Below are 19,314 nucleotides of genomic sequence, written 5' to 3'. Positions count from 1 at the left end.
GCTCGGGCAGGGTCGCCTAGGAAACGGGCCAGGGGCGCGCCGACCGAGCCTCCCTATGGCCGCGGTTGTGAGCCAGGCAGGGGCAGAGAGCTGCGAGTGCGAGCGCGCCCCCCCAGATGTTGCGCCCGGTGCGGCCGGCCCGGAAAAAGGTGCCGGAACGCGGTTCCGCCGCGTTCCGGCTGAAAAAAAGCCCTGCTCACAAGAAAGATATATATTGGTTTGGAGAAGATGGATTGTTTATATTGAGTTGAAATATGGAACAAAAAATATTATTTGGTTTTTGAGTGAACTTCTGATTTTCAATATTTAAAATTATGTTAAAATGATATTTAATAATTGTATATTTGTTTTAAAAGAGAGTTAAAGGAACTTATAGATTTGTTAGACTAATAGTTGATTAATGTTAGTTAGATTATGATTATTTTATTGTTAATCCTGTGATTGGCTCTGGGAAGTGAGGGGGGGAGGGAGGGAGGGTTGGGTTTGGGGGGGATTTATATTGTAAAACTTTATAAAATTTTCAATAAAAAAAAATCGGTAAGAATGTTTTTAATATTGAAGAGAAACTAAGCTTAAGAAAGAACATTGAAAACAGGACCTATGGTGATTCAATAAAATGACTCTTTGCAAATACAACTGAAACATAAGCTGATTAGAAAAGATGTTATACACTGATGTTAATGTTATTTGTATAAACGCCAGAAAAATATTTACATTTAACTTTGTATGTATTGAAAGTATTAAGAATTGTAGTTACTCAATGTTGGCAAAAGAAAAATACTATTGTAAGAAGAGAAGATCAAGGAAATGTATTACTAACTAGTATGTTGATTATGGAATCATAGAAACTAACTATTATTGATTATTGTTAAATATATGAACCCAGATAACACCTTGTTTACCAAGTACTAAAGATTGTTATTGTAAAAAATTAATAAAATATATTTTAAAAAAAGAACATAGGTTTCTTGATCTTAACTCATTTTACTAAGAACTCATAGCATTAATATTGGAATTAATTTAATTAAAAGATGTTGATTTCAGCTCCTGATTTCTTGCCCAAGCTTAACTGGAACAGTAGTTTTATGTACAATGCAGCAGTAGCTTCTTTTGAAAAAACAAGCGTTTTGTCCTAAATCAAGAACTTATTCTATTTTATTTTTTACCAGACGAATGACTAACGGTGTTAAAAAACTGTCTGGATATCAATATTTCAAGCAAACATTTTAAATACATTCTTCCTCTTGAAGATCTTTTCTTCAGATACAGAAGATCAGTTCCTTTGTCATCCCTATACTATGGAGTGAATTTCCATAAGAACTGTACTTACATTACTTCACTTTTAAGAAAATAGTTAAGACACACACCTTAAATCTGTTTTTTAAAATTATTTTAACAATAGGCTCCATGTTGCTTATTTTGCTTTTAAAAAGTTTTTATTTGTATATATTATTTTATGTTGTAAATTGTCTTGATAGCTCTTATTTATATGGAATACAAATAACATGAATAAATTCAGCTATTTCTGACTGGAAACTATACTTTTAAAAATTGTCTGTGAAACTAGTATACCAATGATTTTTATGTCAGTATAAGGACAGGAGTGAAGTAGCTATCAGTATAAATTGCTGCCCCTCTCAGGAATAAAAGCAGCAAAGAAAGCTGGCAACTTATGTATAACAAGATTAAACTTACAAATTCAAGAATATTTTCTACAGTTTAAACTCATATATCCAATGCATCTGGAGTACATCTAATCTGGTAGAAAGAGACTGTGGTTGCTCAATGTAAAAAGCAAAATATTTTTCAGTATGTATATAGTCAGAGGTACTTTTAAATTTCTGTTTCTTCAAAACATTTTTTGAAGGCCAGCAATGTATAGAAATGATGCTCAACGACTCAGTGACAGTAAAATCAACAATACACACAAGAAAGATTTTAATTTCCAAATAATGTATTTGGCACCAGGTAAGTTTGATTGTCTAAGAGTTATATATCATGCAATCTCTCTAATAGCATACTCATAGAGAAACTTTAGTCATTTTAAATAATAGAAAAATGATCATTTAATATTTTGTTTTACCTCGAACAGAAAGAATGGATGTAAAATACTTTGGCAATATATTTTTCCTAGTACAAAACTGAATAGAAAATTTAGAAAAGTAAAGTTCTATATACAACAGGTGCTGGGGCTTTGGAATTCCAGATGTAGTAATCTGATGAAAGTACCTCACGAGCTAAAATTCAAAGAAATGGAGAAAGTAAGTTCTTAGATTGATTATATCCTAATGTACAAAATACATTTCATTTTTTTAATTCAAAAAGTAGATGCTTTCATAAGACATAATAAAGCAGCAAAATATTCTAACATAGAGATACATGCTTCATTAAAAACTCAAATTTTCAGACCAATACACAACAAACAGGCATAAATGTTTGGAAGTTAAATGTATTTGCTTCAATTCAAATTGCCAAAGATGTAATATGCTCACCTGTACTGATCTTTGCTTTGCCTGATGAAAAGACCTGGATGGAATGTTGGTCTGTGTAACATCCAGTAAGTGTGAAATCCAAGATTTTAAAATAAAGCTAAAGACAACCAAGCAAAGAACACTGAGAAAGAGATGCAGTGACTCTCATTTCTGTTTTTTTTTTAGGGGAGAGGAGGGCAATATACTAGCAATTTATATATAATTGATGAACTACAAAGAAATGCAGCAACCAATTTAAACATGCAGATGATTGGCCTACATAACACAAAGATCTATATGTCAATCTACAGCAGGGGTATCAAACTGGTGGCCCGCGGATGCATCACGTGCAGGCCATGCCCACCCTGGCTCTGCAAAGGCAAAAAACGCGATATGTCACGCAACGTGATTGAGTTAGACACCCGTGATCTACAGTAATGGCTGACTTCCATATTTATTTGTTTTAAACTGAAAGCTAAGTTAGCTACACCATAGCTTTTTGAGTAATTTTTATGTTGATAAGATTTGGTTTTTTTAAAATTTGGAAAAAGAAAAAAATCAGTCTGAGATATGGTAATTTTCTCATACGTACAACTGATTCTGAAAATGAGATCTCTTGAAAAGATTCATATTGTTCCTTTACCCAACTTGAAAGCCCACAGCACCTAGGAACTGCCATCCTCTGAGCACACAGATACCATTTTCCATTGACTGCAAAGCCAGATAGCTAAGATCTAGTTTTCCCCATTTCTCTTAAATATCACAACTTACTTTGACATATGCAGTATTTCCAGTACAAACAGCATCCACTGGCTGATCCTGATTTGTTGGACCAAAAGCAACAGTCCCAGTAAGAGAAATTTCCAGTGATTTTGGAAATTTTTGCCCTTTAGAGTTAAAGAAAAAGAGGCTAGAAATATTTCACAGGAATGACATTAACATTTATATGGCACTTCTTCTACAGGATAAATTATCTGTTGGTCCTACATAAAACAGAGATGGGGGAAAGTCAAGAACAAAAGCTGCGTTTGGAGAAGGATCATTTTACCAGTCAGAATACATCTTCTTGCAATGTACTTCAGTGTACTTTTCGGTCAGACTCACTTTTGGTATTGGAGCCTAATTCAGAAAAAGCAGGAAAGTTTGCAAGATATTTCAGGATAAAAAATCCAAAAGAATCCTGGCTTGCAAGGATGTTTGTGGAAGAGGTGGACATCTGACAAAATGATCAAGAAAAAAAAAATCCTCCAGGTGCCATTAAGGTTTGCAAAGAATTCTAAATAGACTATTTTCAGAAATAGATAATAGAATTAGCGCACTGTGTGTGGCAAATAAAAATGGAAGGGACCCAGGAAGATAATAAAGCAGGGGAGAGTAGTTTACAGCTAACTACAGCTTTCAAAGCCCTCCAAATTTGCACAGTTGAAAATTTTCACAAAAATAATTAAAATAAGCATGATAAACCTTATAGTTATTTTGTATTGATCCTATCTCCATGGGCCAAAATATTTGGCCTGTCAGCTGATGATACCACAACACTGCCATGTATTCTGCGGCTATGAAGCCTCGCCAAATAAAAGCCTCGCCAAATAAAAGATTGCTCATGCCTTTTGATCTCATCTGCTACTTTGGGAAAAAATTCTGGAAAGATGGTAAGACAGAATATGGTTCTTTACCAAGCAACTTAATTTCATTCCAGATGGAGAAGACAAGTACAGGCCTAGGTGAAAGAATCTATCTTTGGAATTGTTTGGTTTGTCAGAGACCTCTAGTATATTTTTAGGAACATGGAAATCTGCTGTATATTAGCATTGCTCTGTTTAAGCCCCGTATTGTCAACACAGTTTTTCCAGCAGCCTTTGGGTAGGAATTTTTCCCACTTTATTTGGAATTGTCAGGAATTAAATGATAAAGCACAACATAAAATAAATTCTTTCCTCCATTAGTAAACAAAGCAGCCTGCAAGGTGTTTCCAAATGAACTTGAGCCTTTTCCTTGGATCAGATGGGGCCAAATATGCTTAACTTACCTATGAACCAAATGAACAAGCTTTTCTCTTTTGATACCTCCAGTTGGCCATAGCTGATTTTGTATTCCAAGTGTGTAATAGGACCTCTAAGAATCAAGAGCAAAGCATTATTACTTATTGCAGAATGGTAGTCTAAATGACCTTATTATTTAATAAAACAATTTTGAATAATTTCTGAACAACTAAGAAAACAGCACATGCCTTATCTATGAATTATATCTGACACAAATCAACAATTTATATTAGTTATTCCCACTCTTGGTTCCCTGTAGATATATGGATTTCAATTTCCAGAATTCTCAGCAATGGACATGCTTGTGGGGATAATTGTGGCATATAAAATCCTTACATCTGGAATGTGTCCAGTTTTCTGGAAGGCTGGTAACTAAATACATTCCACATTAAATACATGGCTTTGGGATTTCAAATGACTGCAATAGAGAAAACTTACAATAAAGCACATTGCAATTTTGAAATTCACTTAACTATTTCTAAAATTCAATTACATAAGTCATTTAAGTATTTCCTGAATGCTCATTTTCACCTCTTTTTCAAAGCTTCATATGCTATTTCAGTATTCAAGTTAACTATGCTGTGTTCTATACAGGTAGCCCTTGCTTAATGCTCCTAAATGGAACTGGCAATGCTGCTACTAAGCAAAGTGGTTGCTAAGTGGGAAATCACATGACCATGACTGCGTTTTTTGGCTAGAAACAAGATTACTCAGTTTTACACACTGGGCCTTTTTTTTATTATTCCCTGCCCTTTGGAATGCTCAAATACCTGCTTATTGTCTTGTATTGCACTGAAAGCTGAGGGATGGGAGCCATGGGTGCACTACAGAAACAGCTTATAGCAATAGCACTTAGACTTATATACTGCTTCACAGCCTTCTCTAAGTGGTTTACAAAGTCAGCCTATTTCTCCCAACAATCTAGGTCCTCATTGATGCTCTCTAGAGAAAACAGAAAATGTAGAAACTGTATTCTCTACAGCAATCTACAGAAATCACAGAGGGGAGAGACTTGATCTTGCTAGGGTGGGGTTTCAGGATGCTCCTCTCCATCTAAACCCCTTAGCTTCCAGATTCTGAGTCAGAACCTCAATAGCATCACTTGGATGGGCTGAGAGATATAATTGGCTATAATCAGCATATTGCTACCTCATCCCATGTTGATGTCTGGCAACCTCAGATAGATGTTAAAACAAGAGTGGGGAGGGAATTGAGTCCTGGGATATATCACAAAGAAAGGATTAAGAGCTAGAATTCTCCCCGTATAAACGCCAACCCGAACTGCACTGAAGTAAAATCAGCGCAACACTATGTTTCCTGCTCATAAGCCTGCGTCTGTAGAGAAGTATACCATGATTGATAGTATTAAAGGCCACTGAGAGATTAAGGAAGGCCAGAATATATGCACTACCCCCATTCTGATTCCATCACTGGCCATCTACAAGCATGATCAGTGTCATCCCTATACTGTGTTCAGATTTGAAAGTCAACTGAAAGGAATCCCAATAATCTGTTTCCTCAAGAGCCTTGTGAAGCTGCTGGCTGACCACTTTTCAACAACATATCCCAAAAAGGAAAGTCAGAAGACAATTCAGAAATCATCCACCACTACTCTAGTCAAGGAATAGCTTCTTGAGGAAGGGATGGACACTGCTCAGCAGATTCATCCCTTCATTCAAGAATGAATTCGCCACTCTTGAGACACAACTATTTGTCATCTTCCAGAAAAGCAATAGCATTAAGACTTAGATACCTCTTCACACTGCTTTACAGCCCTCTCTAAGCGATTTACAGAGTCAGCATATTGCTCCCAGCAATCAGGGTCCTCATTTTACCGACCTTGGAAGGATGGAAGGCTGAATCAACCTTGAGCTGGCCAGAATCGAACTCCTGGCAGTCAGCAGAATTAGCCTGCAATACTGCATTCTAACCACTGTGCCACTATGGCTCTCTANAAAACAGATTTTTTAATTTCAGTTCACCCTGGTTGTCTTTTTTAGAAATTTGACCAAACAGTTTCAGCTAAGCAGCATGGTTTGTGCTAATCAAGCTACGTTTTATTATGTTTAACCAACTATTAGATTACCATCTCAACCTGGGGTATTTTTTTAAATTATCTTACTTTTAAAATTTCTCCACTACATACAAACACTGGTATTATTTATCACCTCGCATACTGTTAAACAAAACTTTTGTCAGTGTATCTGGTTTAGAAAAAAGCCATTTGTCTTTCTTTTGTGCTATTCTTCAGGTTCCCAAAGCTTCTTCTAATAACCTAATAATCATTTTATGATAATTCACTGCACCTCAATTTCCTGTCTTCCTAAATATATCAGTTAAAAAAAATAAAGCAGAATTAATATGTCCCATCTGTGGTCTTTGGCTTATTTCAAAACAGGATCAAATTAATGACTATGTTAATACCAGTTAGAAAAGGCATTCCTCTTTTTTAGCATTCTATGTTTTAAGATTTTTTCCTGGTGTTTTAAAGAGTTTTCAGTAAGATGATTCCATAAACAAATTTGAGAAAAAAAACAAAAAAAATTACATTGAAAAATATAGTGAAGTGAGGAAACCCAAAATATCTAAGAACATTGTCAGTTTCTTGTTTTTCAAAACAATGATATGGACATATTGCTGTTAATATAGATGTTAGATGAGATAATGTGGGAGGCTGGATACAATCATTGTTTCACCCATGTTCTACTGTAACTTAAGATTGGTCTCTTGGAATGTAGTTTTAACATAAGAGTGGCATCTAGAAAAACTGCCAGGGATGATACAGATCCACTCTGGCAGTGATCGAGATTCGGGGGAAAACTATTGTGTCTCAATAATCCATAAAAGAAAAGCACACAAGGGCATGGATTTTCTTCTTTTCTTCCTTCTGTTTTTAGTCAATGCTAGTTTATCTATTTTGATAAAATAGTTCAGAATGAGGTTTGCAGACTTGCAGGTTTTCTTTCAGAAGAAACAACTTGAGCCAATACTTTTGATGACACATTTTCATTTTGGACCATCTGGATATATTGCTTTCTGTAATGCATCTTTTTTTCCATTTATTTGGAGTGATTTGCGCCAGCCACTATATTGAGATGCCTTATGTGTTTGTGTGTGTGTATTCTAAATGAACCTTTTAATTTCTCAAATGTGATAAAAGTAATAATTGGTATTGTCTTCCTTCCACTGTAGTCTAGTTTTATATTCAATATTTATTTCACTGAACCAGGGGCTGCCATTATCAGTGTAACTAGAGCTAAATTATAGCATTGAGCCATCATGTAATCAACTTCAAAGTTTTTGGAGGACAATCATGTACCTGTTGGGGTAACAAGGCAGTGATATAGGACTGAAATATTCACAATTGGCCGGGATCAGAGCATAGGTTTCTTGGACTTCCGGTTTTGCGTCATAGCAATGCAGCCGAGGGATTTTGACCTGACAGAGGACCCTAAATGGGTCTAAAGTCGCCCCGGAGAATCAACAAATAAGGAGGGCCCCCCTGTGGATCACGGAAAGATGGCAGTTGATCCGTTTGGTCCAGGGGAAGCCCTCCAACCCGACAGGAGAAAGGCTAGCTGCACTCCAGTGACTAGCCCAAGCTACTGGCAGCTGAAGTCCAAAAGCACCAACTAGAACAACTGTGAACTATTGGAAACTGGGTGAGAATATCAATCTTTTTTCCCTTCTATTTTGCAACTAATTTCCTGGAAAAGATCCCCAAGAAGCAAAAATCCTCCAAAAGTGAGAAGGAAGGGGATCGCCCACCCTTCCATAGACGTAAGCAGCGCTAATTTTTATGGGGAACAGAAACATATTGAAACGGAATTTAATATAAAACTATAGTCTGGATAAATCTGAAAACTGTGGAAATTGTTAAGACCTTCCCTTGGAAAAAGTATTGATGAAACTATAAGAAAATGTATTTTTTTTGTTTTATAAGTTGAAAAATGAACAACTACTGACATCTAGTGGTGGATTAGAGCATAAAATTATAGCTGTCTGGGCTCAGAAACTGGCAAGACACCCAGAAACAGATAACAACCTGTCCCTTTGATCCTCAGCAACTCCTGGCTAAACAGAACAGCTGGGAACAGAGGAGAGAAAATACATTGGGCTATCTACTATAGAGTGAGATCTACAAGTGTTATAAAAATTGCTGACCTTGTTGGATTATAAACACTTACTGAGCGGAGATTTGTTAGGCTTAAGAATTATTTGCAGAGAAAGAAAAACTGTGACTTTTGGCCATTCTTCTAGGGGGGAAACTACTGAATTACCTTTGGATGATTGAACATTTTGGGCTGCAAATTGTGATTGATTGATAATAGTAGGACCCCTGAGCAGAAGAACCGTTATAAATTATTGTTTTCAGTGGTGGATTGACAAATGGAAACACATTGGAGTATAAAGACCACATATAAAGATAACAGCTATATAAAAATTTGTTGTTTGAATCTTAAGATTGGTTGGTTGGATAAAACTAATATAGGGGATAATGGTACTTGTGAAAGACTATTTAGAGGGGGGAGACAAAATGGATGTTGCATACCGAATTAGAGGTGGTAGGAAACCACACTCAAGATTTTTTACTGAAGCTCCCAGCCTGGATCATCAGAAATCTGCAGGAGTAATACTTCAAGACAAGGCAAATATTTTCCAGGAGGAAATGCATACAATGTTGCAACTAATTCAGATGACAATTGTTTCAAATCATAATAAGATTAAAAACAATTTTGATGACATAAATGAGCACATCTTTAACCTAAGCTCACAACCAAAAAACTCTCAGAAAATGACAATAAAGAATGAACAAATAGATCAGACAATAGAATACAAACCAGAGGAAAGTGACCCAAAGATGGAGGCTATAAACGAAAGGAACTACAGCTTAGCACAGGCAAAGAAAAATCGGCAAGATTCTGTTATAACATCGGAAAGGGAAAAGACTTTTTATTTTTCAGGACTTCAAAATAAACCAGAGGATAAGAAAGAAGATCCGACAAAATGGATTATAGAGATGCCAGGAGAACTACTAAGAGTTTGGGAGACAAAAAATAAAAAGAAAAATTGAGGGAGAAGGAAAGGGGAAGCCTTTTAATGAATACAAATGGGCGAAACTCCCCACCTAATCTGTCTTCCCCAGCTCTAATAACACTTATAAAAACACCAGAAGAATTCCCTGGCAAACTGAATACACTGACTTGGAAAGTTGTCTGGCAAAAGAAGAAGTCTAAAGTTAGATCAAATGATTCGACTTACCAGATGGAGTACTATATGGCTAAACACTTGTTTGAATATGGCTAAAAAAAATAGATAAACTTTGTATACAAATGGGGTTCTATAATAAAAGAGACGTGATTTATAAACAGTATAATATCTTTGTTATTTTTTTTTCCGTTAAGAGAAATATAAAAATACTGGGAGGCTTATATGAGCAGAATGTATAGACATTTAAATGTAATTAATTTTGAGAAAATTAAAATTGATAAGAATGTTTTGAATATTGAAGAGAAACTAAGCTTAAGAAAGAACATTGAAAACAGGACCTATGGTGATTCAATAAAATGACTCTTTGCAAATACAACTGAAACATAAGCTGATTAGAAAAGATGTTATACACTGATGTTAATGTTATTTGTATAAACGCCAGAAAAATATTTACATTTAACTTTGTATGTATTGAAAGTACTAAGAATTGTAGTTACTCAATGTTGGCAAAAGGAAAATATTATTGTAAGAAGAGAAGATCAAGGAAATGTATTACTAACTAGTATGTTGATTATGGAATCATAGAAACTATTATTGATTGTTGTTAAATATATGAACCCAGATAACACCTTGTTTACCAAGTACTAAAGATTGTTATTGTAAAAAATTAATAAAATATATTTTAAAAAAAGAACATAGGTTTCTTGATCTTAACTCATTTTACTAAGAACTCATAGCATTAATATTGGAATTAATTTAATTAAAAGATGTTGATTTCAGCTCCTGATTTCTTGCCCAAGCTTAACTGGAACAGTAGTTTTATGTACAACGCAGCAGTAGCTTCTTTTGAAAAAACAAGTGTTTTGTTCTAAATCAAGAACTTATTCTGTTTTATTCTTTAACAGACGAATGACTAACGGTGTTAAAAAACTGTCTGGATATCAATATGTTCAAGCAAACATTTTAAATACATTCTTCCTCTTGAAGATCTTTTCTTCAGATACAGAAGATCAGTTCCTTTATCATCCCTATACTATGGAGTGAATTTCCATAGGAACTGTACTTGCATTACTTCACTTTTAAGAAAATAGTTAAGACACCCACCTTAAATCTGTTTTTTAAAATTATTTTAACAATAGGCTGCATGTTGCTTATTTTGCTTTTAAAAAGTTTTTATTTTTATATATGATTTTATGTTGTAAATTGTCTTGATAGCTCTTATTTAAATGGAATACAAATAACATGAATAAATTCAGCTATTTCTGACTGGAAACTATACTTTTAAAAATTGTCTGTGAAACTAGTATACCAAAGATTTTTATGTCAGTATAAGGACAGGAGTGAAGTAGCTATCAGTATAAATTGCTGCCCCTCTCAGGAATAAAAGCAGCAAAGAAAGCTGGCAACTTATGTATAATAAGATTAAACTTACAAATTCAAGAATATTTTCTACAGTTTAAACTCATATATCCAATGCATCTGGAGTACATCTAATCTGATAGAAAGAGACTGTGGTTGCTCAATATAAAAAGCAAAATACTTGTATGTATATAGTCAGAGGTACTTTTAAATTTCTGTTTCTTCAAAACATTTTTTGAAGGCCAGCAATGTATAGAAATGATGCTCAATAACTCAGTGACAGTAAAATCAACAATACACACAAGAAAGATTTTAATTTCCAAGTAATGTATTTGGCACCAGGTAAGTTTGATTGTCTAAGAGTTATATATCATGCAATCTCTAATAGCATACTCACAGAGAAACTTTAGTCATTTTAAATAATAGAAAAATGATCATTTAATAGTTTGTTTTACCTCGAACAGAAGCTTCAGAATGGATGTAAAATACTTTGGCAATATATTTTTCCTAGTACAAAACTGAATAGAAAATTTAGAAAAGTAAAGTTCTATATACAACAGGTGCTGGGGCTTTAGAATTCCAGATGTAGTAATCTGATGAAAGTACCTCACGAGCTAAAATTCAAAGAAATGGAGAAAGTAAGTTCTTAGATTGATTATATCCTAATGTACAAAATACATTTCATTTTTTTAATTTAAAAAGTAGATGCTTTCATAAGACATAATAAAGCAGCAGAATATTCTAACAGAGAGATACATGCTTCATTAAAAAATCAAATTTTCAGACCAATACACAACAAACAGGCATAAATGTTTGGAAGTTCAATGTATTTGCTTCAATTCAAATTGCCAAAGATGTAATATGCTCACCTGTACTGATCTTTGCTTTGCCTGATGAAAAGACCTGGATGGAATGTTGGTCTGTGTAACATCCAGTAAGTGTGAAATCCAAGATTTTAAAATAAAGCTAAAGACAACCAAGCAAAGAACACTGAGAAAGAGATTTAAACATGCAGATGATTGGCTTACATAACACAAAGATCTATATGTCAATCTACAGCAGGGGTGTCAAACTGGCGGCCCGCGGATGCATCACGTGCAGGCCACGCCTACCCTGGCTCTGCAAAGGCAAAAAACGTTGCGATACATCACGTGACACGATTGAGTTTGACACCCGTGATCTACAGTAATGGCTGACTTCCATATTTATTTGTTTTAAACTGAAAGCTAAGTTAGCTACACCATAGCTTTTTGAGTAATTTTTATGTTGATAAGATTTGATTTTTTTAAAATTTGGAAAAAGAAAAAAATCAGTCTGAGATTGGTTCTTGCAATGGTAATTTTCTCATACATACAACTGATTCTGAAAATGAGATCTCTTGGAAAGATTCATATTGTTTCTTAACCCAACTTGAAAGCCCACAGCACCTAGGAACTGCCATCCTCTGAGCACACAGACACCATTTTCCATTGACTGCAAAGCCAGATAGTTAAGATATAGTTTTCCCCATTTTCTCTTAAATATCACAAAACTTACTTTGACATATGCAGTATTTCCAGTACAAACAGCATCCACTGGCTGATCCTGATTTGTTGGACCAAAAGCAACAGTCCCAGTAAGAGAAATTTCCAGTGATTTTGGAAATTTTTGCCCTTTAGAGTTAAGAAAAAGAGGCTAGAAATATTTCACAGGAATGACATTAACATTTATATGGCACTTCTTCTACAGGATAAATTATCTGTTGGTCCTACATAAAACAGAGATGGGGGAAAGTCAAGAACAAAAGCTGTGTCTGGAGAAGGATCATTTTACCAGTCAGAATACATCTTCTTGCAATGTACTTCAGTGTACTTTTCGGTCAGACTCACTTTTGGTATTGGAGCCTAATTCAGAAAAAGCAGGAAAGTTTGCAAGATATTTCAGGATAAAAAATCCAAAAGAATCCTGGCTTGCAAGGATGTTCGTGGAAGAGGTGGACATCTGACAAAATGATCAAGAAAAAAAAAATCCTCCAGGTGCCATTAAGGTTTGCAAAGAATTCTAAATAGACTATTTTCAGAAATAGATAATAGAATTAGTGCACTGTGTGTGGCAAATAAAAATGGAAGGGACCCAGGAAGATAATAAAGCAGGGGAGAGTAGTTTACAGCTAACTACAGCTTTCAAAGCCCTCCAAATTTGCACAGTTGAAAATTTTCACAAAAATAATTAAAATAAGCATGATAAACCTTATAGTTATTTTGTATTGATCCTATCTCCATGGGCCAAAATATTTGGTCTGTCAGCTGATGATACCACAACACTGCCATGTATTCTGTGGCTATGAAGCCTCGCCAAATAAAAGCCTCGCCAAATAAAAGATTGCTCATGCCTTTTGATCTCATCTGCTACTTTGGGAAAAAATTCTGGAAAGATGGCAAGACAGAATATGGTTCTTTACCAAGCAACTTAATTTCATTCCAGATGGAGAAGACAAGTACAGGCCTAGGTGAAAGAATCTATCTTTGGAATTGTTTGGTTTGTCAGAGACCTCTAGTATATTTTTAGGAACATGGAATGCTGCTGTATATTAGCATTGCTCTGTTTAAGCCCCGTATTGTCAACACAGTGCTTCCAGCAGCCTTTGGGTAGGAATTTTTCCCACTTTATTTGGAATTGTCAGGAATTAAATGATAAAGCACAACATAAAATAAATTCTTTCCTCCATTAGTAAACAAAGCAGCCTGCAAGGTGTTTCCAAATAAACTTGAGCCTTTTCCTTGGATCAGATGGGGCCAAATATACTTAACTTACCTATGAACCAAATGAACAAGCTTTTCTCTTTTGACACCTCCAGTTGGCCATAGCTGATTTTGTATTCCAAGTGTGTAATAGGACCTCTAAGAATCAAGAGCAAAGCATTATTACTTATTGCAGAATGGTAGTCTAAAATAAATGACCTTATTATTTAATAAAACAATTTTGAATAATTTCTGAACAACTAAGAAAACAGCACATGCCTTATCTATGAATTATATCTGACACAAATCAACAATTTATATTAGTTATTCCCACTCTTGGTTCCCTGTAGATATATGGATTTCAATTTCCAGAATTCTCAGCAATGGACATGCTTGTGGGGATAATTGTGGCATATAAAATCCTTACATCTGGAATGTGTCGTTTTCTGGAAGGCTGGTAACTAAATACATTCCACATTAAATACATGGCTTTGGGATTTCAAATGACTGCAATAGAGAAAACTTACAATAAAGCACATTGCAATTTTGAAATTCACTTAACTATTTCTAAAATTCAATTACATAAGTCATTTAAGTATTTCCTGAATGCTCATTTTCACCTTCTCTTTTTCAAAGCTTCATATGCTATTTCAGTATTCAAGTTAACTAGGCTGTGTTCTATACAGGTAGCCCTTGCTTAATGCTCCTAAATGGAACCGGCAATGCTGCTACTAAGCAAAGTGGTTGCTAAGTGGGAAATCACATGACCATGACTGCGTTTTTTGGCTAGAAACAAGACTACTCAGTTTTACACACTGGGCCTTTTATTATTATTCCTAACTACTCCCCTGCCCTTTGGAATGCTCAAATGCCTGCTTATTGTCTTGTATTGCACTGAAAGCTGAGGGCTAGGAGCCATGGGTGCACTACAGAAACAGCTTATAGCAATAGCACTTAAACTTATATACTGCTTCACAGTGCTTTACAGCCTTCTCTTAGTGGTTTACAAAGTCAGCATATTGCTCCCAACAATCTAGGTCAGTGATGGCGAACCTTTTAGAGACCGAGTGCCCAAACTGCAACCCAAAATCCACTTATTTATCGCCGGGTGCCAGGTGGGCGTGGCCCACTGGGTGGGCGTGGCTGTGGTGGTCATGGCAGATTGGGTGGGTGTGGCCAAGGTTGGTGTGATCACCTCAATGTTGCTCGTGGGGAGGGACACCTGTGGGGGCCGGGCAGGGTTGGGGGAGATCCAGGGGGTCTCTGGCAGGTGGGGCGGTGGGCAGGAGGCTCGTCCTGCAGGGTGAGGCGAGGCAAGGCGAGGCAGGGCGGGGGTGCCATTGTCACAGGGCAAGGTGAGGCAGGGGCCACGGCGGCTGCCTGACACCATCGGCCCCCGCACACAGAGGCCAGTGAGCGCATGGGTGCTGGGATGCATCCAGCTACGTGGGACTCGGCGAGTTAGCAGGTGGCTGGTTGAAGAGGGACGGTTGCCATCTCCGGGGCATGGCACGTGTGCCCACAGAGAGGGCTCTGAGTGCCGCCTCTGGCCCGCGTGCCATAGGTTCGCCACCACTGATCTAGGTCCTCACTGATGCTCTCTAGAGAAAACAGAAAATGTAGAAACTGTATTCTCTACAGAAATCACAGAGGGGAGAGACTTGATCTTGCTAGGGTGAGGTTTCAGTATGCTCCTCTCCATCTAAATCCCTTAGCTAGTCAGAACCTCAATAGCATCACTTGGATGGGCTGAGAGACATCATTGGCTATAATCAGCATATTGCTACCTCATCCCATGTTGATATCTGGCAACCTCAGGGAAATGTTAAAACAAGAGTGGGGAGGGAATTGAGTCCTGGGTTATATCACAAAGAAAGGATTAAGAGCTAGAATTCTCCCCGTATAAACGCCAACCAGAACTGCACTGAAGTAAAATCAGTGCAACACTATGTTTCCTGCTCATAAGCCTGCGTCTGTAGAGAAGTATACCATGACTGATAGTATTAAAGGCCACTGAGAGATTAAGGAAGGCCAGAATATATGCACTACCCCCATTCTGATTCCATCACTGGTCATCTACAAGCATGATCAGTGTCATCCCTATACTGTGTTCAGACTTGAAAGTCAACTGAAAGGAATCCCAATAATCTGTTTCCTCAAGAGCCTTGTGAAGCTGCTGGCTGACCACTTTTCAACAACATATCCCAAAAAGGAAAGTCAGAAGACAATTCAGAAATCATCCACCACTACTCTAGTCAAGGAATAGCTTCTTGGAAGGGATGGACACTGCTCAGCAGATTCATCCCTTCATTCAAGAATGAATTCGCCACTCTTGAGACACAACTATTTGTCATCTTCCAGAAAAGCAATAGCATTAAGACTTAGATACCGCTTCACACTGCTTTACAGCCCTCTCTAAGCGATTTACAGAGTCAGCATATTGCTCCCAGCAATCAGGGTCCTCATTTTACCGACCTTGGAAGGATGGAAGGCTGAATCAACCTTGAGCTGGCCAGAATCGAACTCCTGGCAGTCAGCAGAATTAGCCTGCAATACTGCATTCTAACCACTGTGCCACTATGGCTCTCTAAATAGAGTTAATCTAAATGATTTTATTTGCAGTTGTCTTGAAAATATTGTCACAACATCCCTTCAGATAATTTTCTGAATCATCTCTCTCTCCCCATGGAGGTTTAGAGCAGGTTACCTAACAGGGCCACAGGGTGGCAAAATGCAGAGGAAAGATGAGAGGAAAAATACTGGCATTTTGCCACTCTTATTGTCATGATGTCATCCTTAATAATGGCTGTTATCTGTGTTCAGTCAGGCATGTCCTTTACCTTCCTCCAGTGGTACTCTGCTGCTTCATCTCTCAGAGCTCCACTGAAAACCAGAGAGCTTTACATGCAGGAAAACACCACAGGGTGTAATCTGAGCCAAGACTCCAGCCACCCTCTGATTCCAAGAGGAAAATAAGGCCTGTGTACAATAAACAGTCAGAAACCTCCTCAAGCACCCTCTAAAACCCAATAGGTGTCTGGCAGACCAATAAAATGGTTCCTACATTCTTGAAGTAGTACACTCAGCTACTCTGGCAAAAAAATAATAATTCTATAAATCCAGATTTTTCAAGTACTCCCCAAACAACAATCTCTATAAAGAAGTCTTTGTTTTGTTGATTTGAGGGAGGGATTATTCTCACCGGTTAAAAAATGGAATATAAGCTTTGCAGTATTCAAAAGTATTTTTCATACTTTCGTGAAGTTTCAAGTGAATTGTGAACTTCCATTGTGATTCTTCTTCTTTCAACTGATAAAATCCCAAAATAGGTGGAACAGGTACCTGGTTGGGATGCACAGAGATAAATAGCTGAATTTGTTATATTTCTAAATTAAAATCATTTAATGTATTCTATAAATTGTTGGTTTCCATTTTAGTATGTTGTAAAGCTACCCTTAGGCTTCTTTTGGAAGTATGTGATAAGGGTGCACATTCTAAAATAAAATAAATTAAAATAGGATGACAGCTTCCAGATGTCAGATATAAACTCTGTGGTTGCTAAACAGTAAGATAATTAGACAGAGAGTGCTTAATTCTAATGGAAAATAGGAATTAACAACTCATTTGCAAGCTAGATTCTCTAAACCACTGATCAGCAGGGTGCTGGAAATATTTCTAGGATGAAGGCCAAAAGCTCTCCTAACACCACACAAAGCATGTAATGAGCTGAAGGGTTATTGCTAACTTGAAAATTCCTTTCAGAATCACATAGTTGAGAAGGGATCATCTGTCATGTTGAGAAGCCAAGCTATTGCCAAGGAAGATACTGGGGCTGCCTTGTCTTTCAGAGATGAAAATTAGGTAAAAATCAACTCACGTGTAAAAACATTACTCATTAAAAGTTCAATTTAAGGCATTTTTTCATAATAAATTTAGATGAGCATTTGTTACTTCAATATACTTAACGAGTGTAGCCAAACTGTCCTATCACCTTTTTTTTTTTGTTCTAGTTTGATATAGGAGCCTTTGGTAAACATTTGATGATGTTGTTCCTGACTGGTTTATTACAAATCTTGAAAACTTACCTGGGAAGTGTAAAAGCACAAATTAAACAGATCTGAAGGCGGTATAAGAGGGAATTTGTAAGGTCCACTGAAAGCTGAGTCATCCATTGCATCAACACTACTGGAGGTCAGAATCGCCGAATCAAGGGATGTTACACAGGGATGGACCAAAATATCTTGGAGAGGAGAACCATTGGCAGGGAGGTTCAGACCAACAGTCACATTGGGAGCAGTGCCTTCTATATCACACTTGAAACACAAAAACATAGGAGAATAGGAACTTACTGGTGAACAACCTAATTTAATACACTTCCTACAATAAATTGTGTATTACCTTGTGGCAAGAGGAAACCTCAAATTTTTTCTTGCTTAGAGTAAGGAGTGGGCAAACATCGTTTCTGTAGCTAAAATGAACCTTAGTCTTATATCGTATTTTTAGTTAGTTTTCAGATCAGAACTGAGTTTTTAAATTATTTTCTTACAAAATACAAGCACAGCAAATACAAGAACTGATGTTTAAAGTAAATTCATTACAACCCTAAATTCTATAATTGTATAATGCCTTATACAAAGTATAGTGATTCATTCAGCCACAATAATGTACTCTGATTAGCAACGCCCTTTAAAATATCAAGCAAGAGTTCTGTTTTCACTATGGTCTATAGATTCTTTTAATAGAAATTGATGGTAAATGATTTATAGAATCCAGCATGCATATTATAGCATAGGATTATGGTTCTTCTTTATTATAATGTTTTAATCTTTTTTGTAAAAGTATTGATTTAGTAAAGTATTATTATCTACTGCATATGTAAATATATGACATCTAAATTTGTTTTCCAACCTGGACTTCGTCATTTACACTGTAAACTACTCAATTTTTTTACCTAGAAAATAAAGATTCAAATCTCTACTGAGTTGTCAAACACACTCAAGTTGCGGTCTTACTTTTTAAAGTAAAAAGTAGCACTTATTTTGGAGTATGCACATATTAGATTACATTGCCATTGCTATATATATACACACACAAGAAGATAATTGAACACCAGGATAAAATACAAACAAAACTGTTTTAATACACTTAGCTTTCGTTGGCTAACTGCCAATGTCGTCAGAGTAAAATGCCGTTTTTTGGGAGCTTGCTTATAAAGCCGGCCATTTTTGCGCTCTGCTCATGGAGCAAGTTACCGGTCTGCCTGCCCCAATTGGCCGTATTATTTCTAGCTGTATATGTATGTAAATGTATATGTATATACATACACATACACACACACACACATATATATATATACACACATATATACATATACACATACATATGCATATTTGCCTTTTAAAATGCTAAAAATGCGAATCCTGGGCATTATGTTAACCAAATAAGAAAGAAAAAACGAACACCAGGATATAATAAACCAGACTGTTTATATATATATATATATATATATAT

The 19,314-nt window shown here is 36.2% G+C and overlaps 1 protein-coding gene across 2 annotated transcripts in view; it reads right to left on the bottom strand.

Moving 5' to 3' along the window:
• Positions 1–1,853: 1,853 nt before the first annotated feature.
• Positions 1,854–19,314, bottom strand: part of AP5M1 (adaptor related protein complex 5 subunit mu 1) — a 21,951-nt gene continuing 4,490 nt past the window's right edge. Inside the window, exons 3-8 of one of the 2 annotated variants that reach the window (XM_015832133.1) lie at positions 17,889–18,116; positions 17,006–17,145; positions 4,501–4,586; positions 3,243–3,358; positions 2,493–2,589; positions 1,854–2,237 (exon numbers count right to left, since the gene is read on the bottom strand). In XM_015832133.1, the coding sequence (XP_015687619.1) occupies positions 2,155–2,237; positions 2,493–2,589; positions 3,243–3,358; positions 4,501–4,586; positions 17,006–17,145; positions 17,889–18,116 (750 nt within the window). In that variant the 3' untranslated portion in view covers positions 1,854–2,154. Of the gene's footprint in view, positions 2,238–2,492; positions 2,590–3,242; positions 3,359–4,500; positions 4,587–11,384; positions 11,698–11,952; positions 12,050–12,619; positions 12,736–13,876; positions 13,963–17,005; positions 17,146–17,888; positions 18,117–19,314 lie in introns of those variants that run through there. The other variant, XM_015832132.1, reaches the window with a different exon arrangement.

The sequence above is a fragment of the Protobothrops mucrosquamatus genome, unplaced genomic scaffold (genome assembly GCF_001527695.2).
Source record: "Protobothrops mucrosquamatus isolate PMUCROS unplaced genomic scaffold, P.Mucros_1.0 scaffold_307, whole genome shotgun sequence".
NCBI classification, from domain to species: Eukaryota; Metazoa; Chordata; class Lepidosauria; order Squamata; family Viperidae; genus Protobothrops; species Protobothrops mucrosquamatus.
Note: the sequence above shows the minus strand (reverse complement) of the source record. Positions and strands in the feature narration are given on the sequence as shown.